This window comes from Rhinopithecus bieti, unplaced genomic scaffold (genome assembly GCF_001698545.2).
Source record: "Rhinopithecus bieti isolate Rb0 unplaced genomic scaffold, ASM169854v2 scaffold_32081, whole genome shotgun sequence".
In the NCBI taxonomy this organism is placed as follows: domain Eukaryota; kingdom Metazoa; phylum Chordata; class Mammalia; order Primates; family Cercopithecidae; genus Rhinopithecus; species Rhinopithecus bieti.
Window position 1 is genome coordinate 6,004,928 of NW_016814436.1, and position 23,826 is coordinate 6,028,753.

General features: G+C 51.6%; 1 protein-coding gene across 1 annotated transcript; it reads right to left on the reverse strand.

Moving 5' to 3' along the window:
- Positions 1-3,328: 3,328 nt before the first annotated feature.
- Positions 3,329-23,812, reverse strand: RIBC2 (RIB43A domain with coiled-coils 2). Its single transcript, XM_017850847.1, has 7 exons — positions 23,680-23,812; positions 23,215-23,296; positions 19,438-19,782; positions 14,215-14,333; positions 8,764-8,991; positions 4,885-5,051; positions 3,329-3,466 (listed from the first exon to the last, which is right to left on the reverse strand). Exons 1-7 carry the CDS (start codon positions 23,791-23,793, stop codon positions 3,388-3,390), a joined length of 1,134 nt encoding a protein of 377 aa, XP_017706336.1. The 5' UTR covers positions 23,794-23,812; the 3' UTR covers positions 3,329-3,387.
- Between the last annotated feature and the right edge of the window lie 14 nt (positions 23,813-23,826).

Sequence of the window (23,826 nt, forward strand, 5' to 3'; positions counted from 1 at the left end):
TTAAAGCAAGCCTCTCCACGTTGGGTCATGATTCCAGGCATATAAACGCAGTGGTGATGGCTGCGGCGACCTCCTAGCGCTGTCTTCCTTTTCTCCTCTGCCTCCTTCCCAAGGATTTCCTTCCCTGTCCGTGTCTCCCATTAGACGTGGCGATCCCGGCCCAGGGCCTGGCCTGACCCAGGCCAGGAAGAGTGCTCAGTGCTCACTGAACGAACCCACATCACTTCCCATTTCTCCCTTATCTGCCCACTTGAAAGCAGGAGGATGAATGACAGTACTGGCTGTCACTCGCCCATCACTGGGGCCCTCCCAGAGTCTGGCTTGTTCAGCCTGGACACCTTGGCAGGCAACGGAACCAGGAGCTCCTGCCCTTCCCCCTGTTGTGCGTTGAATTGTGTCCTCCTGCAAAAGATATGTCGGTGTCCTCCTGCAAAAGATATGTCGGAGTCCCAACCCCAGGCACCTCAGAATAGAACCTTATTTGGAAATAAGTTAATTGTAAATGAAATTATTTAATATGAGGTCATTAGGTTAGGCTCCAACCCAATATGGCTGGTGTCCTTATGAAAAGGGGAAATTTGGACGCATACACACACACACAGGGAAGACCGCAGCAAGAGGAAGTCACAGACCAGAGCGATGTGCGTACAAGCCAAGGAACACCAGAGATCACCAGCAAACTGCCAGGAGCTGGGGCAGAGGCCGGGAACAGATCCTTCTTTGCAGCCTCAGAGGGAAGCAACTCAGCCCAAACCTCGATTTGGACTTCTGGCCTCCAGCACCTCAAGGAACTCTTAAGTTTCCCCTGGTTAGGCCACTCAGTCTGCAGGATTTTGTTAATGGCATCCTGAGAAATGAGTACACCCCCAACCCCTTCCCCTACAGGCAGTGTCTGTGTTACTGTCAGTCACTCTGAAAACAGGCAGCTCGGGTTCAGGAAACAAGGGGTGAGCAGCTGGCTGAGAGTTCTGAAGCCCTGGACTCTGCATGGTGGCCCTGCCTGGTACAGTCGGAATGGTGAGGTCCTTCGTTTTGTGGATGCAAAATGAGGCTAAGCAGCTGCTTTCCAGAGGTGCAATGGGGGCAGGTTCAAGAGACCGTCTGCCCAAGAGGCCCAGTGGGAGCCTGGTACACGGGGCGTGCTAACAAACCAACTCTCGCCCTCCCCTCTCTGGCTTTACATCACAGTCCACACTCTAGTTACAGCTCCTGAGGCAGTCCCCTGGGTCCCATCTGTGGTCCCACACCAGCCTGGGGGTGGCAGCATTACTTGGTTGACTGTGGATTTGAACCACGTCTTCAGTGTGGTCATTTGTTCAAATGCTTTGCCTGGGAGCTCATGTGGGCCTGGATCCAGAGGGAAGCATAAAGTCTGTCTGCAAAGCCTTGCCTCCCTTTGGGCAGCCCGTGGGTGGCCTGAGCCTGCTGGACTGCTAGAGTACACCCAGCCCTCTCTGCCTGGCTGACAACTCTCTCCAAGCTCCCCTTTTGCCTTCAGGATAAAGTCTGCAGCCTTCCTCGTAGGGCCCCACCTGCTCCTCATCCCTTGGCCACAGGCTTCTTCCTTCCTCCCACCCCACGCCAGCCCCCACACCTTCTATGTGCTGACCTCAGCAGACACACTGCCCTGTCACCTCTCTCCTGGACACCCCAGTGCCTTTGTTTATGCCTGCCAGCGAGTCCAGCCCCTCTGTCCACCTAAAAACCCTGCCGATCCTGAGGCTCAGGTAGAACCCCAGCCAGTGAAGGGTCTGAGCATGGGAAGAACCAGAGGGGCATTCAGACGGAGGGGAAGGTGAGCAAAGCTATCTGCACTGGAGTGTCCAGCTCTATCTCAGCTAAGGATAACATGTCAAGAGCTGCCATCTGTCAATGGCCCTTGGTATATGGCCCCACAAGAAACCCATGTGGAGAAGGAAGAGGTAACTGGGGTGGGGGGACCCAGTCATTTCTGAGCCTTGGGGCCAGAAATCCTGTCCTTGAGGTCAAGGACAGGGAGAGGGCTGGACTTGGTCCCCACTCTCAGTGGAAAATGCCTCCCCACACCTCCGGTCTGGCAATTTCCAAGTCACTCTTCCAGTGTGACTTGTAGCAGATAGCTAGTTGTCCCCCACTATGTATTACTTCATTTGTATACAATTGTAGAATGATGGTCTGGTCACACGGCCAGCCAGCTAAGCTTCCCAGCCTCCATTCACCTAGGCGTGGTCACATGACTGAATTCTGGTCCACGGGATACAAGCAGAGGTGAAATGCACTTTCCATGCCATGTTGTCATGGAGAAGTCGCAAGCCGACCCCCTTCTTTTTTGGCCAGAGCATGGCAGGATTGGTGGAGGCCAGAGCAGCATCCTGGACCACAAGACAGGAACTGTGTGGTGGCGGAGAGCACAGAATCACAAGCTGGAAGGAGTCTCAGCAGAGCAACCATATGAGCTTGCACTTCCATGAGAGCAGAAGTGAGCCTCTGGTTTTTTTTTTTTTTTTTTTTTTTTGAGACGGAGTCTCGCTCTGTCACTAGGCTGGAGTGCAGTGGCGCGATCTTGGCTCAATGCAACCTCCACCTCCCAGGTTCAAGCAATTCTCCTGCCTCAGACTCCCAACTAGCTGGGACTACAGGCGTGCACCACCATGCCCAGCTAATTTTTGTATTTTTAGTAGAGACAGAGTTTCACCATGTTGGCCAGAATGGTCTTGAACTCCTGACCTCGTGATCCGCCCACCTCAGCCTCCCAAAGTGTTGGGATTACAGGCGTGAGCCACCATGCCCGGCCGAGCCTCTGTTGTTTCAAGGCCACTGCTGTTTCAGGTCAGTTTTAGGAGCCGGTCGAGTGAAGTGCCCGAGAGCCAGTTCTCCTTGGGTTCAATCCCAAGCATCCACAGTTCCCGGGGGTATGACCTCGCCAAGCCACTTAACGTGTCTGTAACTCAGGTTATTCAACTAGAAAATGTGAGTAGTAAAAATACCCATCACCAGCTGTTGTGAGAATCAAATTAGTGACTTCTACATGAAGTGTGTGGATTTGCACATAGCTTTGCATGTGGGAGCAGTAACTATTACTGCAGCTGAACCTTGAGTCTGTGCAGAACACAGGCCCACCTTAAACACCACCTTAAATACCACCTCTCCCTAAGGTGGCCCTGAGCAGGCCTGTGTTGAGCTACTTCCCAGAGCCCCACCCAAGACCTTCGCTGAGCTGAGCCGAACAGAAATGAATGTTCCTCACAGAAATACAAGGGAGAGGTTAGATAAATGTTTTGTCCACAGTGGACGATTACAGCTGAAGGGCACTTGTGGCCCAAGGAGTGTATTTTTAAAAAAGCAGTGTGACTCTTTAAGGCTGCCACTCTTTATACGTGAATGACGGGAACAAGGGTGTCTTCCTCATTATCGACTTCCTGTATTAAATTGTGTGAAATAATCTCCCGTGGGTTGATTTGTATAGACTTCATTCATGTATTTTTTCCTGATAACAAAACGAGAAAAAGAAAGTCAGCAAATGTGTATACTTCCTAAATATTCTTTCTTTGTTTTTTTTTTTGAAAAGGCACACAAACTTTTTATTAGTGTGTTATCCCCAAAATACAGAATACATTTCACACCTAATGAGCCCCCCCAAAATGATCCATCTCAACCACTCCTCAGCGGCGAGGGTCACTTTATAATTACACTGCAGGTAGATGAGGGACTTACACCAGTAACAGTTGGGGACATGTGCAAATTAAATCTCCATGGGTGTGACTGTACACTGTGTTCACCCCATTTGATTTGTCAGATCATTCTTTTCTTTTTTTTAGAGACAAAGTCTTGCTCTGTCATCCAGGGTAGAGTGCAGTGGTGTGATCATAGCTCACTGCAGCCTCTAGCTCCTGGGCTCAGGCGATCCTCCTGCCTCAGCCTCCCCAGTAGCTGGGATTTCAACCGGGCGCCAACCATGCCTGGCTTTTCAGATCTTTTTTTTTTTTTTTTGAGACGGAGTTTTGCTCTTGTTGCCCAGGCTGGAGTGCGATGGCACCACCTCGGCTCACTGCAACCTCCACCTCTCGAGTTCAAGCAATTCTTCTGCCTCAGCCTCCCAAGTAGCTGGGATTACAGGCATGTGCCACCACACCCGGCTAATTTTTATATTTTTAGTAGAGATGGGGTTTCACCATGTTAGCCAGTCTGGTCTCGAACTCCTGACCTCGTAATCTGCCCACCTCGGCCTCCCAAAGTGCTTGGATTACAGGTGTGAGCCACTGTGCCCAGCCTTCAGATCATTCTTAATGCTCCTTTTAGGACCTCCGCAGAAGTGATGATAACAGATGGACCAACCAGCAACCAGACATCGGATTGGAGAAAATATTCCTGGGCCCCTCCTGAGTTTAAGCCAAGAGCTTGATAAATAAGTAAATAAATATTGTGTTTTTCAGTTGCGAGTTCACCTATTTACTTGCATTTGACATCTTCCTGTAGCTGGAACTCTGAGACAAAGTCTTGGGGTCCTGTCTATAACCAAGACACTCCAGGCTTTTTAGGGGCAGCCCAGGGAGCCCCTCTCTCTGCCTGGAAAGCTGTCCCTGCTAGTAGGTAATGCCATCCTCCTCCTGGGTCTCAGCCATGAAGCCTCCTCCAGGAAGCCTTCCTGACTTCCCCAGCAGACTCAGTGCTCTTCTCTGGGGCTTTCCGGTGTGGAAAAGCCCCATGCACCCTGTGTGGACAGCAGTGACCCGTGGCCCATGGGTCTGTCAACCCAAGCCAGCCCACTTGAGGTCCACAGTGTCCAGATGAGGACCACCAGGGCGGGGTGTCTCCCCTCCTGGCCCCTCCTTGTCCTTGACCTCCACAGCCCTGCAGTCCCTCCACCCGGTCCCCCATCTGGCCCTGGTCCCACCTAGCACTCACTGCAAATGCTGCTCCTTGGCCAGGGTGAGGTTGCTGCTGTCCAGAGCTTTGCGCAGGTTGCGCTGCTGCTGCCGCTGCTGCCGCTCAAACAGCAGGGTGGCACGGGCCCCCTGAATCCTCCGCCGGTCCCAGTCCAGGTCTCGCTGGTGCTTTTCTTCCTGGAGCCTCTGGAAGGAAAAGAGGCGGCTCACCATTGCCTTTCCCCAGAGCCAAAGAGCCCCAGGGGATTGTCTAGGAGGCCTGGCCTCTCATTCTACAGATGGGGAAACTGAGGCTCAGAGGAGGGGCAGGTAGGTGACCGATGTCATGCAGGAAGCCAGAGGAGACCCCCAGCCTGCCCTCATTCCACGTCTGTGCCAGACGGTCCAGGCAGAGTTGCAGTCCTGAAGCACAGAGCAGGGCCCTGGACCCCAATTCCAGCCCCGGCACCCTTTCCACCTTGGACTATATCCTGAACCTCACACCCCCTGCCGGTGCAGGTCCCGGCCCCACTGCAGCCTCCCACACACACGCACCTCTGGCCTGCAGGGAAGCAGGTGGGTGAGCTGCCCCCCGACTCCTCATGCCCTGGTCCACACCACCACTACTGTCCCTCCTCCTCCCCAGACCCACCAAATCAGAAGCTCACACCAACTATGGCACCTGCCAGCCCAGCCTGGCCTCTCCCACTCACTCTTTGCAGGTTTGAGACCCTCTCCAGATCTCTCCTGCCAGGATTCTCAGTGGTTTCAGCACACACAGAGACAGCCCTTTCCTGTCCCCAGCTGCTCAGCTCTCCCGCCTCCTTGCCAAAGACCTAGTCCTGGCTTCATCTTCTCACCCACTGGGCACACCCTACCAGTGGGTCTCAAACTTGAGTGGGCATCAGAATCCCCTGCGGGCTTTTGAAACCACAGACTGCGGGCCCCACCCGGCCGATGCTGCAGGTCCGGAGACCCTCCCTTTAGGACCCTCCACCCTTCCCTTGTTATTACCAATAACGCTGCCCCCATTGTCTCACTGCTCTAACCTGCCTCTTCCACACTCTCCAAGTCCCTGATTCCAATGATTATGGCCCCCGCGAAGTGTGACCTCCAGTCCGCCGGCCGCCACTTTTCCAATCTCTCTCTGTCCCCCTGGTTAGTGTCATGGAAGACGCTCCCAGGCCGATACCCTCGGTCCCCTGAGTTCTTCACTTGGTCAGGCAGGCAGTGACCACGATGAATCCGGCTAAGCATGGGTGGGGACACCCTGACAGCGTTCTCTGGGGTCACTTCAAGGTCATGACTATGATCCCCCAGTGGGCCCTCGGCACTGTCTGACCAGCCTGTCCCCTTCCTCCAAGCTGTTCCCTTTCCAGTTCTTGTAGATGACCATTTACATTAACTCCCCCTAACCCTGCTCAGTTCTACTTCTAAAAGGTAGAAAATGACAGTCACTTCAGTGGTCCTGAGCCACAGCCCCCAGTACAAATCAATTTCAGGTCTCATTTCTGTTCACCCGCAAGCTCCTGCCCTGACGCCCCTTCCCGTGACTCCAATGACGGCTCTGAACTCCCAGGCCACACCAAGCCCTCAGCTAGCACTCCATGTCCCTTGCTCTCCTGCAGCCCAGGGACATGGCTCCAGCAAGTGTCTCCTCTGGCATCACTTCCCCCTCTACTGCATCACCCCGGTTGAATGACAAGCATGCTGTTATTTCTACAATTAAGACAAACAAACAAAAACCTTCCCTTCACCCCATGGCCCCCACCAGCTCCCCCTCCATTTCTCTGCACCCTTTACAGCAAACGTCTTGTAAGTGCTGTTTACATGTGCCATTTCCATTTGTTTCCTGCCTGTTCTCTCTTGAGCCCATTAGGCTGGAGGCCCCACTCCTCTGCCAAATGTGCTCCTTCCTGACGGGGTCCCCGGTGACTGCCATGGTGCGGGATCCAGCGTTTAGCCTGCAGCCTGGCAGCAGCGTTTGACCCAGGGGTTCCTCTCTCCTTCCCTACCAAACACCTTTCCTCACTTGGCCTCCAGGAAACCACGGCTTGCATCTGTCCACCTCCCTGGCGGCCCCTTCTCAGATTCCTGCTCTTTATAAACAGTGGTGGTGAGAAGGGAGGTTCTGAGGGGGGAGCAGGACTCAGTCCTCAGCTTTAAATACTCTCTGTAGTGCCGGGCATGGTGGCTCACGCCTGTAATCCCAGCACTTTGGGAGGCTGAGGTGGGAGGATCATTTGAGACCAGGAGTTCGAGACCAGCCTGGCCAACATGATGATACCTTACCTCTACTAAAAATATAAAAATCACCTGGACGTGGTGGTGCATGCCTGTAATCCCAGCTACTGGGGAGGCTGAGGCAGGAGAATCACTTGAAGCTGGGAGGCAGAGGTTGCAGTGGGCCAAGATTGCACGACTGCACTCCAGCCTGGGTGATAGAGTGAGACCCTGTCTCAAAATGCATGCATACATACTCTCTGTAGGTGACGACTCACATTTATGCCTCTGGCCCAGACCTTGTTCTGAGCCCTGTGTTACATATCCAGCTGCCTCCCGGGCTTTAATTGGAAGCTGTGGCAGAAACTACTACTTGTCTCCCCGTAACCATTTTCCATTCTTCCTTAGTAAAAGAATCACCAGCACTTCACTGCTTGGAATAAACACATTTCCTTGACTTTTTTAGAGTTAGGGGCAACCTTGTGACTAAGTGTTGTCCAATGAAATGTAAGTGGAAATCTCCTTAGAGTGTTCTCCATTCCTCCTTCCTGGTAGCTGGACTATGCATGTGATGGCTGGTGCTCGAGCAGCCATTGTGCACTAAGAAGTGAGAGCCAGGAGCCAAGGATAGCAGGACATCAGTCAATGACCACAGAGCTGCCATACCAGCCCTGAACTGTTTTCCTGAGGATTTACTTGCAAGAGAGAAAGTTCTATTTTGTTTAAGATGCTGTTATTTGTGGTTTTCTGCTACATTCAGGCAAATCTAATCCTAATAGATACAGATCTCTAATGAACTTTGCACACTTAACATATCCAAAATTGTAACTTTGATTTCCACCCCTCCCACCCCATCAACCTGCTCCTCCCACCATCTTCCCTATCTCTGGAAAAGCCAATCCTATCCCTCTAGTTGCTCAGGCCATAGGACCTGGAGTTGCCTTTAACTCCTCTCCTTCACACATCCCCACCCAACCATTCATCTGATATTGTCGACTGTACCTTCAACATAGATCCAGAATCTGACCATTGCTCAGCACCCCCACTGCCTGCCCCGTGGTCCCAGCCAGCATCGCCTCTCACTGTGAACACTGCAGAGGCCTTCCTGGAGATCTCCTTCCTTCCCCTTCAGCCCCTATAGTGTCTGCCCTCAATACAGGAGGATCATGCTGGGGGTCCTGTTCAACCTAAGTCAGATCCTGTCACTCCTCTACGCAAAACCCTGCAGAGTTCCCCATCTCAGTCACAGAAGAGGCCAAAGTCCTCCCCAGTGGCCTGCCAGGACCTTGACCCTCTGCCTCTGAGGCCTCAGCACCTGCCCCTCTCCTCACTCCACGCCAGCCACCAGGCTCCTCGCTCTTCTCTGAGCAGGTCCGGCAGGGTCCTGCCTCAAGGCCTGTGCCCTTGCAGCTCGCCCTGCCCGGTCACCCTTTTCCCAGGCAGACACATGGCTCCCTCCCTACCCTCTTTTGGGTCTTTGCTTCAGTGTCTTCCAGTCTACTTTCTTGGCACTCCTACTCCTGATGCCACATCATATGGGTGTGAGACTATCTGGCTCTTGTCTTCCCCCCGCCCCCCCGACTAGAAGGGAAATTCCTTGAGGGCAGGTCCTAGGGCAGAGCACAAGGCCTGCTACAACTACATTTGTGCCTGGAAGGCAGCTCTGCGGGCTCTGGAAAAGGGGCGGGGCAGCCACCAGCTTCTCCTGGACTTGCTGCTTCTGGACGAGGCGGATCTGCTCCAGCTGCTCCTGCGTCATGCCCTTCCAGCGGTCAGGGACCACACGGTGGGGCCCGAAGGAGCTGGCTGCCTGCTGCGGGTTCTCGGAGAGCAGGTCCCCACGCAGCAGGTTGGTGATCTCAGCCAAGTTGTCCTCTTGTTCTTGCTTTTTCTCTTGCTTTTTCCTTTCCACTGACTCGATGGCCTAAGCAGGTGAAGACATTAAAGAAGATGGTCCGAGTGACCCCAGGGCTATTCTGACACCCAGGTCAGCAAACCTCACTGGGGGCCCTTGAGGGGAGGATATGCTTAGGGCAGCAGGAGTTCGGTGGAGGGGAGACTTGTCAGGCACGGATGCGGGAGGGTCCTTGAACCCCTGGCTGTCTGCACACTGCTGGGCTGGACTCGGGGGATCACCACCTGTTGGGTGTGTGCATAAGAGCTCTGGGTCTTGCACCAACTTGCCAAGGCAGGGAGCTCTCTCCTTGGATTAGGCCGCCACCCCACATGGGCCTGGCCCCAACCAAGGCAGGGCTCTGTGCCCCTGGCAACCCTTGGACATCTGTGGGCTGCAAAGAACACTCAACAGAGTGATTTACAACAGCGGTGACTTCTAAATGGTAGAAAATGCACTGTCACTTCAGTGGTCCTGAGCCGCAGTCCCCGGTACAAAGCAATTCCAGGTCTCATTTCTGTTTGATTCCCTGGGGGGTCTCTGGCTGGGTGACCTGCACCAAGTCACCTCCCCTCTCTGGGCTGCAGTCATTTCTCTGTAAAGTCAGAAGATGGCTTTTAGGAGATATGTACTTGGGATAAGAGTTGTCCTCAGTAACACATGGACAGGGCAGTTTGCAAGGAGCCGGCATTCCACAGGTGCTCACTGGAGACCAGCTTGATGGAGTCACACAGCACACACTTTGTAGCTAGACAGGCCCAACTTCAAATACTGGACTTGCCCCTGAGTACTCCCTAAGAAAGTCAGCTCATCCTTCCAAGCCTCCTTTTTTTTTTTTTTTTTTAGAGATGGAGTCTCGCTCTGTCAGAGTGCAGTGGTGTGATCTCAACTCACTGCAACCTCCACCTCCCAGGTTCAAGTGATTCTCCTGCCTCAGCCTCCCGAGTAGCTGGGATTACAGGCCTCTGCCACAACGCCCAGCTGATATTTTGTATTTTTAGTGGAGACGGGGTTTCACCATGTTGGCCAGGCTGGTCTCAAACTCCTGACCTCGTGATTTGCCCATCTCGGCCTCCCAAAGTGCTGGGATTACAAGCGTCAGCCACTGTGCCCAGTCTCTTTCTGTTTTTTAAGACAGGGTTTCACTCTGTTGCCCACGCTGAAGTGTAGTGATGCACTCATAGCTCACTGCAGCCTCCACCTCCCAGGCTTGAATGATTCTCCTACCTCAGTGTCTCAAACAGCTGGGACTATAGGGCCGTGCCACCACACCCGACTAATTAGAAAAAAGAATTTTAGAGACAGAGTCCCACTGTATTGCCCGGTCTAGTCATGAACTCCTGAGCTCAAGTGATCCTCTTGCCTCAGCTTCCCAAAGCGTTGAGATTACATACATGAGCCACCGCGCCTGGGTCTGAGCCTGCTTCTTTGTCAGTTAAGGTGGATTAATCATGCCTCTGTGGGAGGGCTGAACACAGTGACTACTAAGAGCAGCTAATTGTTGCTAAAATTAAAAATAATAGTCAACCAGGTGGATCACCCGAGGTCAGGAGTTCAAGACCAGTGTGACCAACATGGTGAAACCTCATCTCTAAGTAAAAGAATCAGCAAAAAAAAAAAAAAAAGGGCGGCCGAGCGCGGTGGCTCCAAGCCTGTAATCCGCAGCACTTGTGGGAGGGCCGAGACGGGCGGATCAGAGGTCAGGGATTGCAAGACAATCCTGGCTAAACACGGTGAAACCCCGTCTGCTACAAAAAAAATACAAAAAGCTAGGGCCGGGGCGAAGTGGCGGAGCGCCTGTATGTCGTCGCGGCAGCTAGCTCGGGGAGGGCTGAGGGGCAGGAGAATGGTGTTAACCGCTGGGAGGCGGAGCTTGCAGTGAGCTGAGATCCGGCGCACTGCAGCTCCAGCCGCAGGGGATCAGAAGCGAGACTCCGTCTAAAAAAAATAAAAAAAAAAAAAAAAAAAATAGTCAGGTGTGGTGGAGTGGCCCCCTGTAGTCCCAGCTACTCAAGGAGGCGAGGCAGGAGGAATGCGCTTGAACTGGGACCGCAAGTTGGGCAGTGAGCTGAGACGGCACCACTGGCAGCTCGCAGCCTGGGGCGACAGATGTGAGACCCTTGGTTCTGGTCTAATAATACATGACCGATCAGCCTGCTGAGTCCTGATTGTGTGCGCAAAACTGTCCTGACGTCTGTCACGGTGCATCAGTAGCCGATCGTGAGTCCTCGGCAGGCCACCTTACCTAGCAGGTGTCGATGCCAATACTGCTGACCTTATCGCTATCAAGCAGTCGATTCTCCCTGGGGCACGGGCCAGAACCCCGTTCGCTTCGGCTCAGGCTTAGAGCTTAGGCGTGGACGCGATGGTGGCTTGCTTTCAGCTAGTGAATGTGAGCAGGGGTGGGGGGCAGTAACTGCTGCCTGGAGCAATGCCTGGAGGTACCTAGCCCACCATTCCTTCCCTCGCTGTGGGGCTGCGCGGGATCGCTCCGGCTGGCGGTCGCTCCACTCCCGAGGGCGCTGGGCCCTCCAAAAGTGAGGATGCCGAGGAGGGGGGGCAGGGCCTGAGCAGCCCAGTCCCACGGCAGGCAGGGAGCATGCAAGGGGCGGAACAGCCAACTTTCTGTTTAAGCACATGAGACTGGGGTGGGCTGCTTACCGCCAAGCAAAAGGGTAACGCCACATTCTCACTGCACAGAAGGGCGATTAGCCGCTCTCATTCTGCCAGATGATCAAACGCGAGGGCAGTGGGTGGCCTGCCCAAGGCTGCAGGGCCAGAGCGTGGTCTCGGGCACCCGTGTGGTCCAAGCGCTGCCAGAGGCGCTGTGTGTCAGAGGCCCTGATGCCCAAGCTGACAGCACAACGCCTGCTCTGACGAAGGGAGCTCCCGACCGCAAGACTGGAGCCCCTCAGTGTGTCGTTTGCGCTTGTTGAACTGGAGCGCGCCTGCTTGGACTTTTCTCTTGAGGATATGTTGTCCAGGAACGCTTGTATTCAAGCAGTCCCAGGTTATGAAAAAGCCCAGTTCTAAGTTAGGAACAGAGGATGCAGAAGCCGGAGGGCGGCTCCCCCAGTGCAGGAGTGTTTGTGATGGCACTGCCTCGGTGGCATCGCACGTGAGGAGCTGGGGGCTTGAGAATAGCGGCGAGGGCGCCTGTGGATGGCCCCATTAGAACCATGCTTCTAAGATATATGGAATGAAATCCGCTTGATGAAGTAAAGGAACAATAGGGTTTAGCAAGAAGCTACCCCAAAGCGCGCAGGCAGGAAGGGCTCCATAAAGACTGTTGAACTGGATGAATGAATGAGTGAATTTATGCATCATCATCATCCATGCACTATCATCATCCAGCTTCATCAAACGAATGAGGCGGTATCACCAGCCAACAGTGGACTAAGCTGTCAAGGGGGCGCGCACCCTGCCATTCACTGGCAGTGGGGACTGGAGCGCAATAGACCGCCCCTCTTCGGGCCTCCCTCTGTAAAGAAGGAAGGGGCAGGATGGGTGATCTGTGAGAGCCTTGGCAGCTCACTGGCTGGTTGAGGGCTCGGACTTCAGGTGTCTTGCTTTGGCCCTTTGGTCCCTGCCCCACACCCGCAGTTGGCCTGCTCCTCATTGCCTCCTGCACGCCCGTGCTGAAAACGCCACATTCTCTGGTGTCTGCTCCAGCTTGCTCTGGGTTTTTGACTGCGCTGCCCACCTACCAGGAGGACAGTTTGAAGCTTGTATCTCCAATACTAGATTCTAGCTCAGCAGTGTGGCATACTAGATTTTTATGACAGCACGATGGCTTAACACTACACAAGGGGGGGGTGAACCATGGAAGAATCCAAAAGGCGATGAGGTTAAAAATGAATATGGGCGCCAGGTGGCGGTGGCTCAAGCCTGTAATCCGCTTGGGGCCGAGCGCGGGGCGGTACGAGGTCAGGAAGATCCAGCACGCATCCTGGCTACCTGGTGAAACCCCGTCGCTCTACATAAAAATACGCAAAAATACCGCGGGCCGACTGGCGGGCGGCTGTAGTCGCCAGCTACTCGGCGAGGGCTGAGGCAGGAGAAGTGGCCGTGAACCGCGGGAGGCCGGAGCTTGCAGTGAGCCTGAGATCCGGCCACCTGGGGCACTCCCAGCCCGGAGGATTGGGCGAGCCAGCAGCAAGACTCCGTCTCAAAAAAAAAAAAAAAAAAAAAAATGAATATGAAGCAGGCTCTGGTATCGCTCTCCCCACAGATCCTGCAGCAGCCTTCTTTGGGGACCATAGTTCTAGTTGACAAGCGAACCTGATCAACGAACCCAGGCAAAGTCCCCACCCACCAGATAATAGAATTGCATTTGAAAAGAAAACCTTGTCCGGGAGGGAGAGATATGGGGATGAGCTCTAATTTCCAAAAGGAAAAGAGGGCCAGATGTGGCAATCCCAGCACTTTGCGAGGCTGAGGCGGAGGATCGCTTGGGCTCAGGAGTTTGAGACCAGCCTGGGCAACAGGGCAAAACCCTGTCTCTACAAAAAAATACAAAAATTAGCCGGGCACGGTGGCGCATGCCTGTAGTCCCGGCTACTTGGATGGCTGAGGTGGGGGGATCACCTGAGCCTGGGAGGTCGAGGCTGCAGCGAGCCGTGATCGTGCCACTACACTTCAGCCTGGGTGATGGAGTGAGACCCCGTCTCAAAAACAAAAAAACCCAAAGAAACAAAAAGAAGAACCTACTTCAGCAACTTCAGCATCAGATTGGAGGGGAGGGGAGTGTGTGGGAGGAGGGGAGGCAGAGTTTAGAGGGGAGGCAGGAGCTCTCAGGAGGCCCCATTGTCTGAGCTCATCACGATCTTCTTTATCATCCCTGCCATTGGTGAGCAGCGCGGTAGCTGTTCTGGGTAAAGGGGAAGTCTGAGAGGTGGAAAGAATGGAAACCAGCACCAGCCATTGGAGCAGAGCTAGGTGGTGACAGTCTAGGTTAATGTCACCATCCTTATGTTACAGAAGAAGAAACTGAGGCGTAGAAAGGTGAGCTGACTTCCCCAGGTCACATGGCTAGTTTGGCAGGTTTCCCTCCAAGATTCAGAGCTAAGGAACAGGACTGGGTCTCATCCTTCTCATAATCAGGCAGCCCATCAGGGTCTCTGTCAGGGCTGGTGATGTGACCAGGGAAGCAGGCTGAGACTGGGATCCCAGGGAGGCCAGAGAGCCTTGAGAAGCCGCAGTGGGCTCATCCCCCCTCCAGTCATCCAGCCCGGGGTCTCGGAGTACGTATACCTGGCGCTTGTTGAAGTCTTTCACAGATGCACAAACGGCCTTTCTGGTGGTGCTTTCCAGCTTCTGTAGGTGCTTGGCTGTCTCATCAAACTGCAGCCTTGTCTCTGTGGAGAGGGCCTCTGAAAGGAAGCAAGAAGCAATCAGACCAGCCTGGCCACGGGAGTGCCTTCCCCCTGACATGTGGCCGTTCGTGCCTTTGCCTCCTACCACGTCCTTACCCATGAGCATGAGGACAGGAACAATGACAGGACCTGCCTCTCAGGCTGTGGGAGAGTCAAGCTCCCAGAGGAGTGCTAGCGATCATCACTATGCTGGGGTCCTGGGACAGGCTGGTGGTGTGCCCCTTGCTGTCCTGCTCTATCTGGAGGCAGCTACATCCTTACAGTGGGCAAGAGATACTCCACAGCCCCAGGAAATGACGTTTGAGATCTGCAGGACAAAAGAAGTGGGTTGGGAGCAGAGGCCGAGGTTTTGGGAAAGAATTCAACGGAATCCAGAAGTAAAAGAACAAGAAACCCCACAGGCCTCTACGGAGGAAGTGGGGCCAGATGACAGATATTGTGGGGTGACAGGAGGACTTGGTTAGGCCAATGAAGAAGAGAAAGAGGAGGAGGAGGAGGTGAAGGGGTCAAGGTAGAAGGTCCAAACAGAAAAATGGGAAGATTTGGAGTCAAACAGAGCAGGCTCACATCCCAGCTCAGATATTTCCTAGCTGTTAACCTCAACTATGACTTAGCCTCGCTGAGCCTGTGTCCGTACCTGTGAAGCAGGACACGCTTCCTTTGCAGAATTATTATTATTGTTGTTATTATTATTATTATTATTTGAGATGGAGTCTCGCTGCGTCGCCCAGGCTGGAGTGCAGTGGTGCATCTCAGCTCACTGCAACCTCTGCCTCCTGGGTTCCAGCGATTCTCCTGCCTCAGCCTCAGGGATAGCTGGGATTACAGGCGTGCACCACCACGCCCAGTTAATCTTGTATTTTTGGTAGAGACAGGGTTTCACCATGTTGGTCAGGCTGCTCTTGAACTCCTGACTTCAGGTGATCCGCCCACCTTGGCCTCCCAAAGTGCTGGGATTCCAGGCGTGAGCTACCGCGCCCGGCTTGCAGAATTATTAGGTTAAAAAAAGTCATCGATCAGGTTTCTTCATTCAAGTATTTGTGCCCTGTGGGTCTCCTCACTGCCTCCAGAAACAAAGACCAAACTCTTTCATCTTCGATTTCTGGCCTCTGAACAGTCAGTCAGCCTCACCTCTCACCATCCATTTGTTCATTCATCCATTTAACATAGAGCCATGGAGAGCCGAGCATGGGGGTCCCACTTTGCTGGGCACAGGATACATAATGGGGAGTAAGGGCTTTTCCTGCCTTCCTGGAACTTGCTGCCTAGGAGAGGAGACATCAACCAACACAGGAATCCAGAATAAATGTATTAATGCCAACTGTAGCAGTGACAGGGAGGCAAGGACGGAGAGACCAAGAGGAAACATGCTGGGGGTTCCTGGCTGAGGCGGCTGAGCTTAGGGAGGAGGGTAGGGGATTGCTCCTCTGGGAGCAAATGCTGTTCGAGACCTGGAGGACAGAAGAAGTGGGTTGGGAGCCAGTGCAGAGGTTCTGGGCTGGGAAAGGATACAGTGGAATCCAGAAGTGAAAAAGGAAGATGGCAGGAGCACAGCAAGCAGAGGGCGGAGCACAGCAAGCAGAGGGCGGAGCACAGCAAGCAGAGGGCGGAGCACAGCAAGCAGAGGGCGGAGCCAGCAAGCAGAGGGCGGAGCCAGCAAGCAGAGGGGCGGAGTCGACAGTGGAGAGGCGGGCAGAGGCCCAGCATGCAGAGCCTGTGGGCTGTGGGAGGATTCTGCATCTCTTTCCAAGTGCTTGGGAAGCCATTAGTGGGCTTGAAGCTGGGATCGACAGGGTAGGGTGATGCTGCCCAACCCCGCATTTTTGTTTTTCTTTTTTTGAGACGAGTTTTGCTCTTGTTGCCCAGACTGGAGTGCAATGGTACAGTCTCGGCTCGCTGCAATCTCCACCTCCCAGGTTCAAGTGATTCTCCTGCCTCAGCCTCCCAAGTAGCTGGGATTATAGGCACATGCCACCACGCCCAGCTAATTTTTGTATTTTTAGTAGAGACAGGGTTTCACCATGTTGGCCAGGATGTTCTCAAACTCCTGACCTCAGGTGATCCACCCACCTTGGCTGCCCAAAGTGCGGGATTACAGGCGTGAGCCATCGCACCTGGCTGAACCCCACATTGTTTAAAGAGTATCACTGACTGCTGTGTTGGGAACAGATCACAGAGGGGCAAGAAAGGAAGTGGAGGCCATCAGAAAGATCTCGACAGAGGTCTGTCCAGCTGAGGTGGTGGCTTGCATCACAAGGGTGACAGCGGGGATGGGGACAAGCAGACAGTTCAAAATATATGCAGGAGGTAGAAGGGACAAGAGTTAGAGATGGCCTGGAGATGGAGGTGGGTCATGGATGATTCCCTAGACTTCTGGTTTAAGGGCAAGAGGTACCAGTGAGTGGGAGGAGAAAGATGGACACAGGAGCAGATGCAGAAGAGGATCTAGGTCTGCTTTCCAATATGTTGTGAGGGGTCCCGTGAGATGTCAAGGAGACCGCTGAAGAACCAAGCACACAGCTGAAACAAAGCCTTTTGGCCAAAGGTGGAAACATAGACCACGTGGGAGATGGATGAACCATACAACATGTCCATGATCAAGGCTATGGAGAAAAACAAAGCAAGGGGATAGGGAATGTGGGGTGGGAAGAGGGTACAGGGTTTAAAACAGGGGGTTGGGGAGGCCTCACTGATAAGACAGCATTTTAGCACAGCCCTGGAGGAGAAGAGTGGTGATCCCTACAGATATCTGCGGAAAGACATTTCTAAGGAGAGGGAACAGCACATGCAAAGGCCCCAAGACGGAAGTGAGCCTGATGCACTCATGTCTGAAAACAGCAAGATAGTGTGGAAAGAATGGAGTGAGAGGGCAGCATAGCAGGAGATAAGGCCAGACTGTGACGGCATTATAGGTCCCTGAAAAAAATCGTTTACTCTGAGTGAAATGGGGAGCTACTGTAGGATAAGGGGAGAGACCCAAAGAGCAGCTGAGAGATGCTTTTTGTTGGTTTGTTTGTTTGATACAGAGTCTTGCTGTGTCGCCAGGCTGGAGTGCAGTGGCGCAATCTTGGCTCACTGCAAGCTCTGCCTCCCGGGTTCATCTGCCTCAGCGTGCTGAGTCAAGTAGCTGGGACTACAGGTGACCGCTACCACACCTGGCTAATTTTTTGTATTTTTAGTAGAGATGGAGTTTCACTGTGTTAGCCAGGATGGTCTCTATCTCCTAACCTCATGATCCACCTGCCTCAGCCTCCCAAAGTGCTGGGATTACAGGCGTGAGCCACCGCGCCCGGCCTTTTTTTTTTTTTGAGACAGGGTCTCACTCTGTTGCCCAGGCTGGAGGGTGGGGGCACAATCAGGGCTTACTGCAGCCTTGACCTTCCAGGCTCAGTGATCCTCCTGCCTCAGCCTCCTGAGTAGCTGGGACTACATGGGCACGACACCATGCCCAGCTAACTTTTTAATTTTTTGTAGAGATGAGGTCTCACTTTGTTGCCTGGGCTGGCCTTGATCTCTTGGCTTCAAGTGATCTTTCCTCCTCGGCCTCCCAAACTGCTGAGATTGCAGGCGTGAGCCACTGCGCCCAGCCCAGAGATGCTGATAGCCTTAGTTCAGAACAGTAATATTGGAGAAGGGGGAAAGCAGTTGAAAAATGGAGAGAAAGGAAGGAGTCAAGATTACCTGGGCTGGGGCCCAGGCAGCTAGAAGAAAGGAGCTGTCACGGATGTGGGTAGAAGGTCAGGTCTGCGGGGAAGAACAGAGTTATTGGACTTGTGCTGATCTTGCCAAGTGCATTAGACATCCAAGAGAAGTTAGATGGATTTATGAGTCTGGATTCAGGGAAGAGTCCAGGCCGGAGGTATAAACCTGAGAAATGATGGCCTATAGGTGGCATTTAAAGCCATGAGACCAGACGAGATCATTCAGGGGTGAGTTTAGCTGGTAGAAGAGAGCACTGGTGTGAACAACATCCAGAGGTTGAGCAGATGAGAAACCAACAAAGGACCTGGGTGGGAAGGGAACTAATACGAGAGTGGTGTTCTGAAAGCTGAATTGTATGCGGATTTCGAGGAGGAGGAGGAGATCGACTGTGTGCTGTGCTGGTGTTAGGTCAAAATGAAGATCGAAAACTGACCTTGGATTGGGTGACACGGAGGTCACTGGTGAGGTTGGCCAGGGCAGTTCCAGCGGAGCAGGGAGGGCATAAATCTGGTAGGAGTGGGTTCAGAGAGAATGGGAGAAGAGGATCTGGGGAGACATCACTCATGGTAGACTGGGGAAAGAAGAGGCTGGGAGGAGGATGAGGCAAGCAAGGAAACTGCAAACTAACAAGCAGAGAGGAGGGGCTCAAGAAGGCCAAGTGTGTTCCTCTCTGTGCCCGGTCCCTGTTTTGTCTTCCTCATTGCTCCTCACTATTCATCGCCCGCTGACACACCCCAAGAGAGCAGGGATGTTGCCGTCTTCGTTACCAGGTCTTCCTGGCACAGAAGTGGCTGGGAGGATCAGTGCTGCTCGAGTGCAGGCATGAAGAGGAGCTGGGAGAGCAGAATACTACTGACCTTAGTGAGGATGCATTGGGCTTTCTGCAGTTCCCTCCATGAGAGGCTGTTTCAGGCCTTGGAGCCTTTACCCAAGAGGTTCCCTGGACTTGGGGAGTCCTGGTGAGGGCATGTGACCACCATGCCTGCAACTACACCCCCAAAGTCACCTGTAGGAACTTCTACCACAGCACCCAAGAGACTTAGGAAGAGCTGCATCTTGCCATTCATCTTCCCAGCAGACTGGGAGGGCAGGTACCGAGTGTGAGTTACCTCTGCACACCAGCATCCACCTAGGACCCCAACACAGCAAGTGTTTCCTGCATGACTGAGGTGTGATTCGAGATGTTTCCCTCCTGGAGGGCAGGCTCTGACTTCTCTTTCCCCACAGGGCCAAAGCAGCATGTGGCTGTGCACATTAGTAGGACTTTAAAAAAATCCCACAAAAACTGTAGGGTTGCTTAAAGAAACAACAACAACAAGAAAAAAAAAAAAACAGAAAACTGTAGGGATGGTTTGTTGAAGACAGCATTGAGACCAGCTCGTCTCTTCTGTTTCATTACCTGCGCATTTTCGTTCACCACAGGCGTTCTTCCATTCCCTTTGCTGCTGCAAAGACCATTCTCTGTTTTGTTCCTCTTGGAATTTCTTCCTCTCATGGAAGTTTAAATCCTCTCCCATGAATTTCTGCATTCCTGATATCGTATTCCGAATATCATTATCTGACTGCCGGGCTGGAAGATCTTTCTTAAGGGCTAGGGGGTCAGACAGATCAAATTCACGGCGAGTTTCTGGCTTCTGAAAGCTCTGCCGGAAGTCACTGATAGCCCTACAGAGATTTTTCCTATCCCTCTTTATCCGGTTTTCCAGTATACACATGACTTTGTCATTTTGCTTCATTTCAGCGGCTGGAAGAGATATAGCATATCCATAAGCTTAGGGTTCAGTGGAAAAAATAAATTTGAATCCATTTTATTTTTTATTATTTACTTTTTTAGAGATAGATCCTCATTATGTTGCCTGGGCTGGTCTCCTGGCCTCCAGCGATCTTTCTGCCTCAGCCTCCTGAGTCGCTGGGATTACAGAAGTGAGCCACTGAACCCAGCCCATGAATCTACTTTAAAAAGTATTTTTTTCAGTGATTGCAAAAGTAATACAACCCTCCAAAAAAGTAACCCAGCCATTAAAGGATTAGTATCTTGAATATACAAAGAGTACCTACAAATCAATTAAAAAAACCCAAAAACCCAACCCAATGAATGGGCAAAGTGTAGGAACAGCCAGGCAAATCACTATAAAGAAATCTGAGGCCGGGTGTGGTGGCTCACGCCTGTAATCCCAGCACTTTGGGAGGCTGAGGTGGGTGGATCACCTGAGGTTGGGAGCTGGAGACCAGACTGACCAACATAGTAAAACCCCGTCTCTGCTAAAAATACAAAATTAGCTGGGTGTGGTGGTGGGCACCTGTAGTCCCAGCTACTTGGGAGGCTGAGGCAAAAGAATCACTTGAACCTGGGAGGCAGAGGTTGCTGTGAGCCAAGATCACGCCACTGCACTCCAGCCTGGGTGACAGAATGAGACTCCGTCCCCCCTCCAAAAAAAAAAAAAAAAACCAAAAAAAAAAAACCCGAGTAATCAATACACTTATGAAAGGATGATCACCCATACAAGGTGGGAAACATCCAATGAATTGAAGGCAAAATATTTAAAATGCTAACAATGGCACATATTAGTACGGATGTGGGGAAACAAGATCTCTCATTTGCAGCTGGGCACGGTGGCTCACACCTGTAATCCCAGCACTCTGAGAGGCCGAGGCAGGCAGATCACAAGGTCAAGAGATCGAGCTCATCCTGGCCAACATGGTGAAATCCCATCTCTACTAAAAATACAAAAATTGGCTGGGCGTGGTGGCGTGTGCCGGTAGTCACAGCTACTTGGGAGGCTGAGGCAGGAGAATCACTTGAACCTGGGATGTGGAGGCTGCAGTGAGCCGAGATCGGTCCACTGAACTCCAGCCTGGCGACAGAGCGAGACTCCATCTCAAAAAAAAAAAAACAACTTCTCATTTACTGCTTGTAGGAGTGTAACTTGGTACATTTACAACAAAACAATTTTGCAATATCCCATAAAACTACCTTTGACCCATCAATTCCACTTCTAGGTATCCCTGTCACATGTGCTAGGGACACAATTCATGGACAGTCATTGCAGCAGTGTCCACAATGACAAAACAACTGAAAAAAAAATCTAAACCAGCCATCAGTATGGGAATGGATGAAGAAACTGTAGTTAATTCATATAACAAAATGCCATAAAACAATTAAAATGAATACTCTCTAAATGTAAATCATGGATTAATTTCAAAAATACACACCTGAATGAAAGAAAAACATATTGCAAATGGATCTCTTCAATAGGATACCATTTACGTAAATTTTAAAACACATAAAATGGCCAGGCGCGGTGGCTCATGCCTGTAATCCCAGCACTTTGGGAGGCCGAGGCAGGCGGATCACAAGGTCAGGAGATCGAGACCATCCTGGCTAACACGGTGAAACCCTGTCTCTACTAAAATACAAAAAATTAGCCGGGCGTGGTGGCGGGCGCCTGTAGTCCCAGCTACTCAGGAGGCTGAGGCAGGAGAATGGTGTGAACCTGGGAGGCGGAGCTTGCAGTGAACCGAGATCGCGCCACTGCACTGTAGCCTGGGCGACAGAGCGAGAATCCATCTCAAAAAAAAACACACACACACACACACACATAAAAACAATTTTATGTTGCTGTGAATACATACATAAATAGTGCAAGCATAAAAGTGTGTGGGGGCCGGGCCTGGTGGCTCATGCCTGTAATTCCAACACTTTGGGAGGCAGAGGCGGGAAGATCACCTGAGGTCAGGAGTTTGAGACCAGCCTGGCCAACATGGTGAAACCTCATCTCTACTAAAAATACAAAAATCAGCCCAGCATGGTGGTGTGCACCTGTAATTCCAGCTACTCAGGAGGTTGAGACAGGAGAATCGCTTGAACCCAGGAGGTGGAGGTTGTGGTGAGCTGAGATGGCACTACAGCACTCCAGCCTGGACAACAGAGCAAGACTCTGTCTCAAAAAAAAAAAAAAAAAAAAAAAAAAAAAAAACATGGGAATGATAAACACTTCTGAGGAGAATGGAAGGGAAAATTAAAAGGTGCACGGGTGTTGCTATATAAAAAACACAATTCTCAAAAAACACTCAAGATATCTGAAGCCAATTTGGCAAAATGTTAACATCTAGTCTGGTGGTGGGTAGCTGTCACATTGTTTTTGTAAGATTGAATTACCTCATAACTAAAAATATTAATAAAAAAGATAAAATGTTTGGAACATACAGAACAGTATAAAGCAGAAAATAAAGTTTACTCATAATTCTATCCCTCCAACATTACCACTGCTAACATTTTGGCATATTTCCTTTCTGTCTTCTAAGCATATTTTAAAATATTTCAAAAACATAGTAGCCCATTGTATGTACAATTTTGTACCCTGCTTTTTTTCTATTATAAAAATCTTTATGGTGTTTAAAACAATGAAATTTCTTGTTGGTTTTTTTTTTTTTCAATTTATTTTTTTGTAGAGATGGGGTCTTGCTTTGTTGCACAGGCATGTCTGGAGCTCCTGGTCTCAAGTGATCCTCTAGTTTTAGCCTCTCAAAGTGTGAAATTTCAAGAATTGTTAAAATTGTTGGACATGATAGGGGAAAATGAGCTCTATTTGAAGTGGAATAATAATAGCTTGATGTGAATCATGTCTATCTCTGAGTCAGCTTGAGGGTGTGAGCGTGGACATAGGTGTTGTCTGGTATAAACAGCTGTCCTCCATAGGGGGTCTTAAACTTTTGAGCAGAGAAAGTGAGTGTGTGTTTAAGGCTTTTCCTATCCAGTTTTTTAAGAAAATGGAAGAAAACATACATTTATCGTTAAAATCTTTTTACTATAATCCACATTCGAATTCAATAGCTGTTTTTATTTTCAGAGAAGAAGAATCAGTGCATTAAGTTAACTGGGCACAAGAAATTGTGAAATTTAAAAAGAGGAAGAGTGTGAAAATGACAATGTTTTATATATGTGAAGAAATGAGGGCTGGTTACAGTGGCTCATGCCTGAAGTCCCAGCACTTTGGGAGACTGATGTGGGAGGATCACTTGCACACAGGAGTTCCAGACCAGCCTAGGCAACACAGTGAGACCCCATCTCTATTTAAAAAAAAAAAAAGGCGGGGGGGGGGTGGGCGGTGGGGAAGACTGGAGTCTAAAGGCACACAATCCTAAACCAACAGATAAGCATTCAAGAAATGCTCACCAAACGTTTCGTGTCTAGCTTTTTCAGTAGCTTCTTTTATCTTCTGGTCATGAACTTGAACATCCCAGGCTTCAGTGTCTCCCTATAAATGGAAAAACAGGGGAGAAGGGTTAGGGCCAGATACTTTTATTCAGTAATAACAATCCCACTTATTATTATTTTTAATCTCTGCCCCACTGTACACGAGTTGTAGAAAATCTGGCTCAGGGGAGGAGAACCGCTGGGGACTCCAGGCGAGCTCGAGAGGGAGCATTATTGGGCCTGCTAAGGTCTCCCACACCTTTGGCAAGGTCAAAGCATCGAATTCTTCCTCCCCTCACCCTCCTTCTCCCCCTGCAAAATCCGGTGCCGTTTGCAGCCTCCTGGCTCAGATGTTTCATCCTAGAACGCATCTCCTCTCCCCCTCCACGCCGCCCCTCGCCCGCATCTGCAGCTCTAACCCCGTCCCGGCCCCTGCCCTTTCACCCCAATGATCCTGTTTCTGGCGTTGAAGACCCGCTTCTGCCTGCACTGCTCCGCGTGCCTCCTCTTGGCCAGGCTGGCGTCCTGCCGCAAGTCCTTGGGCAGCGCCACCGCCATGGTCTGGGAACCCACGGAAAGCCTAAGGGGTTT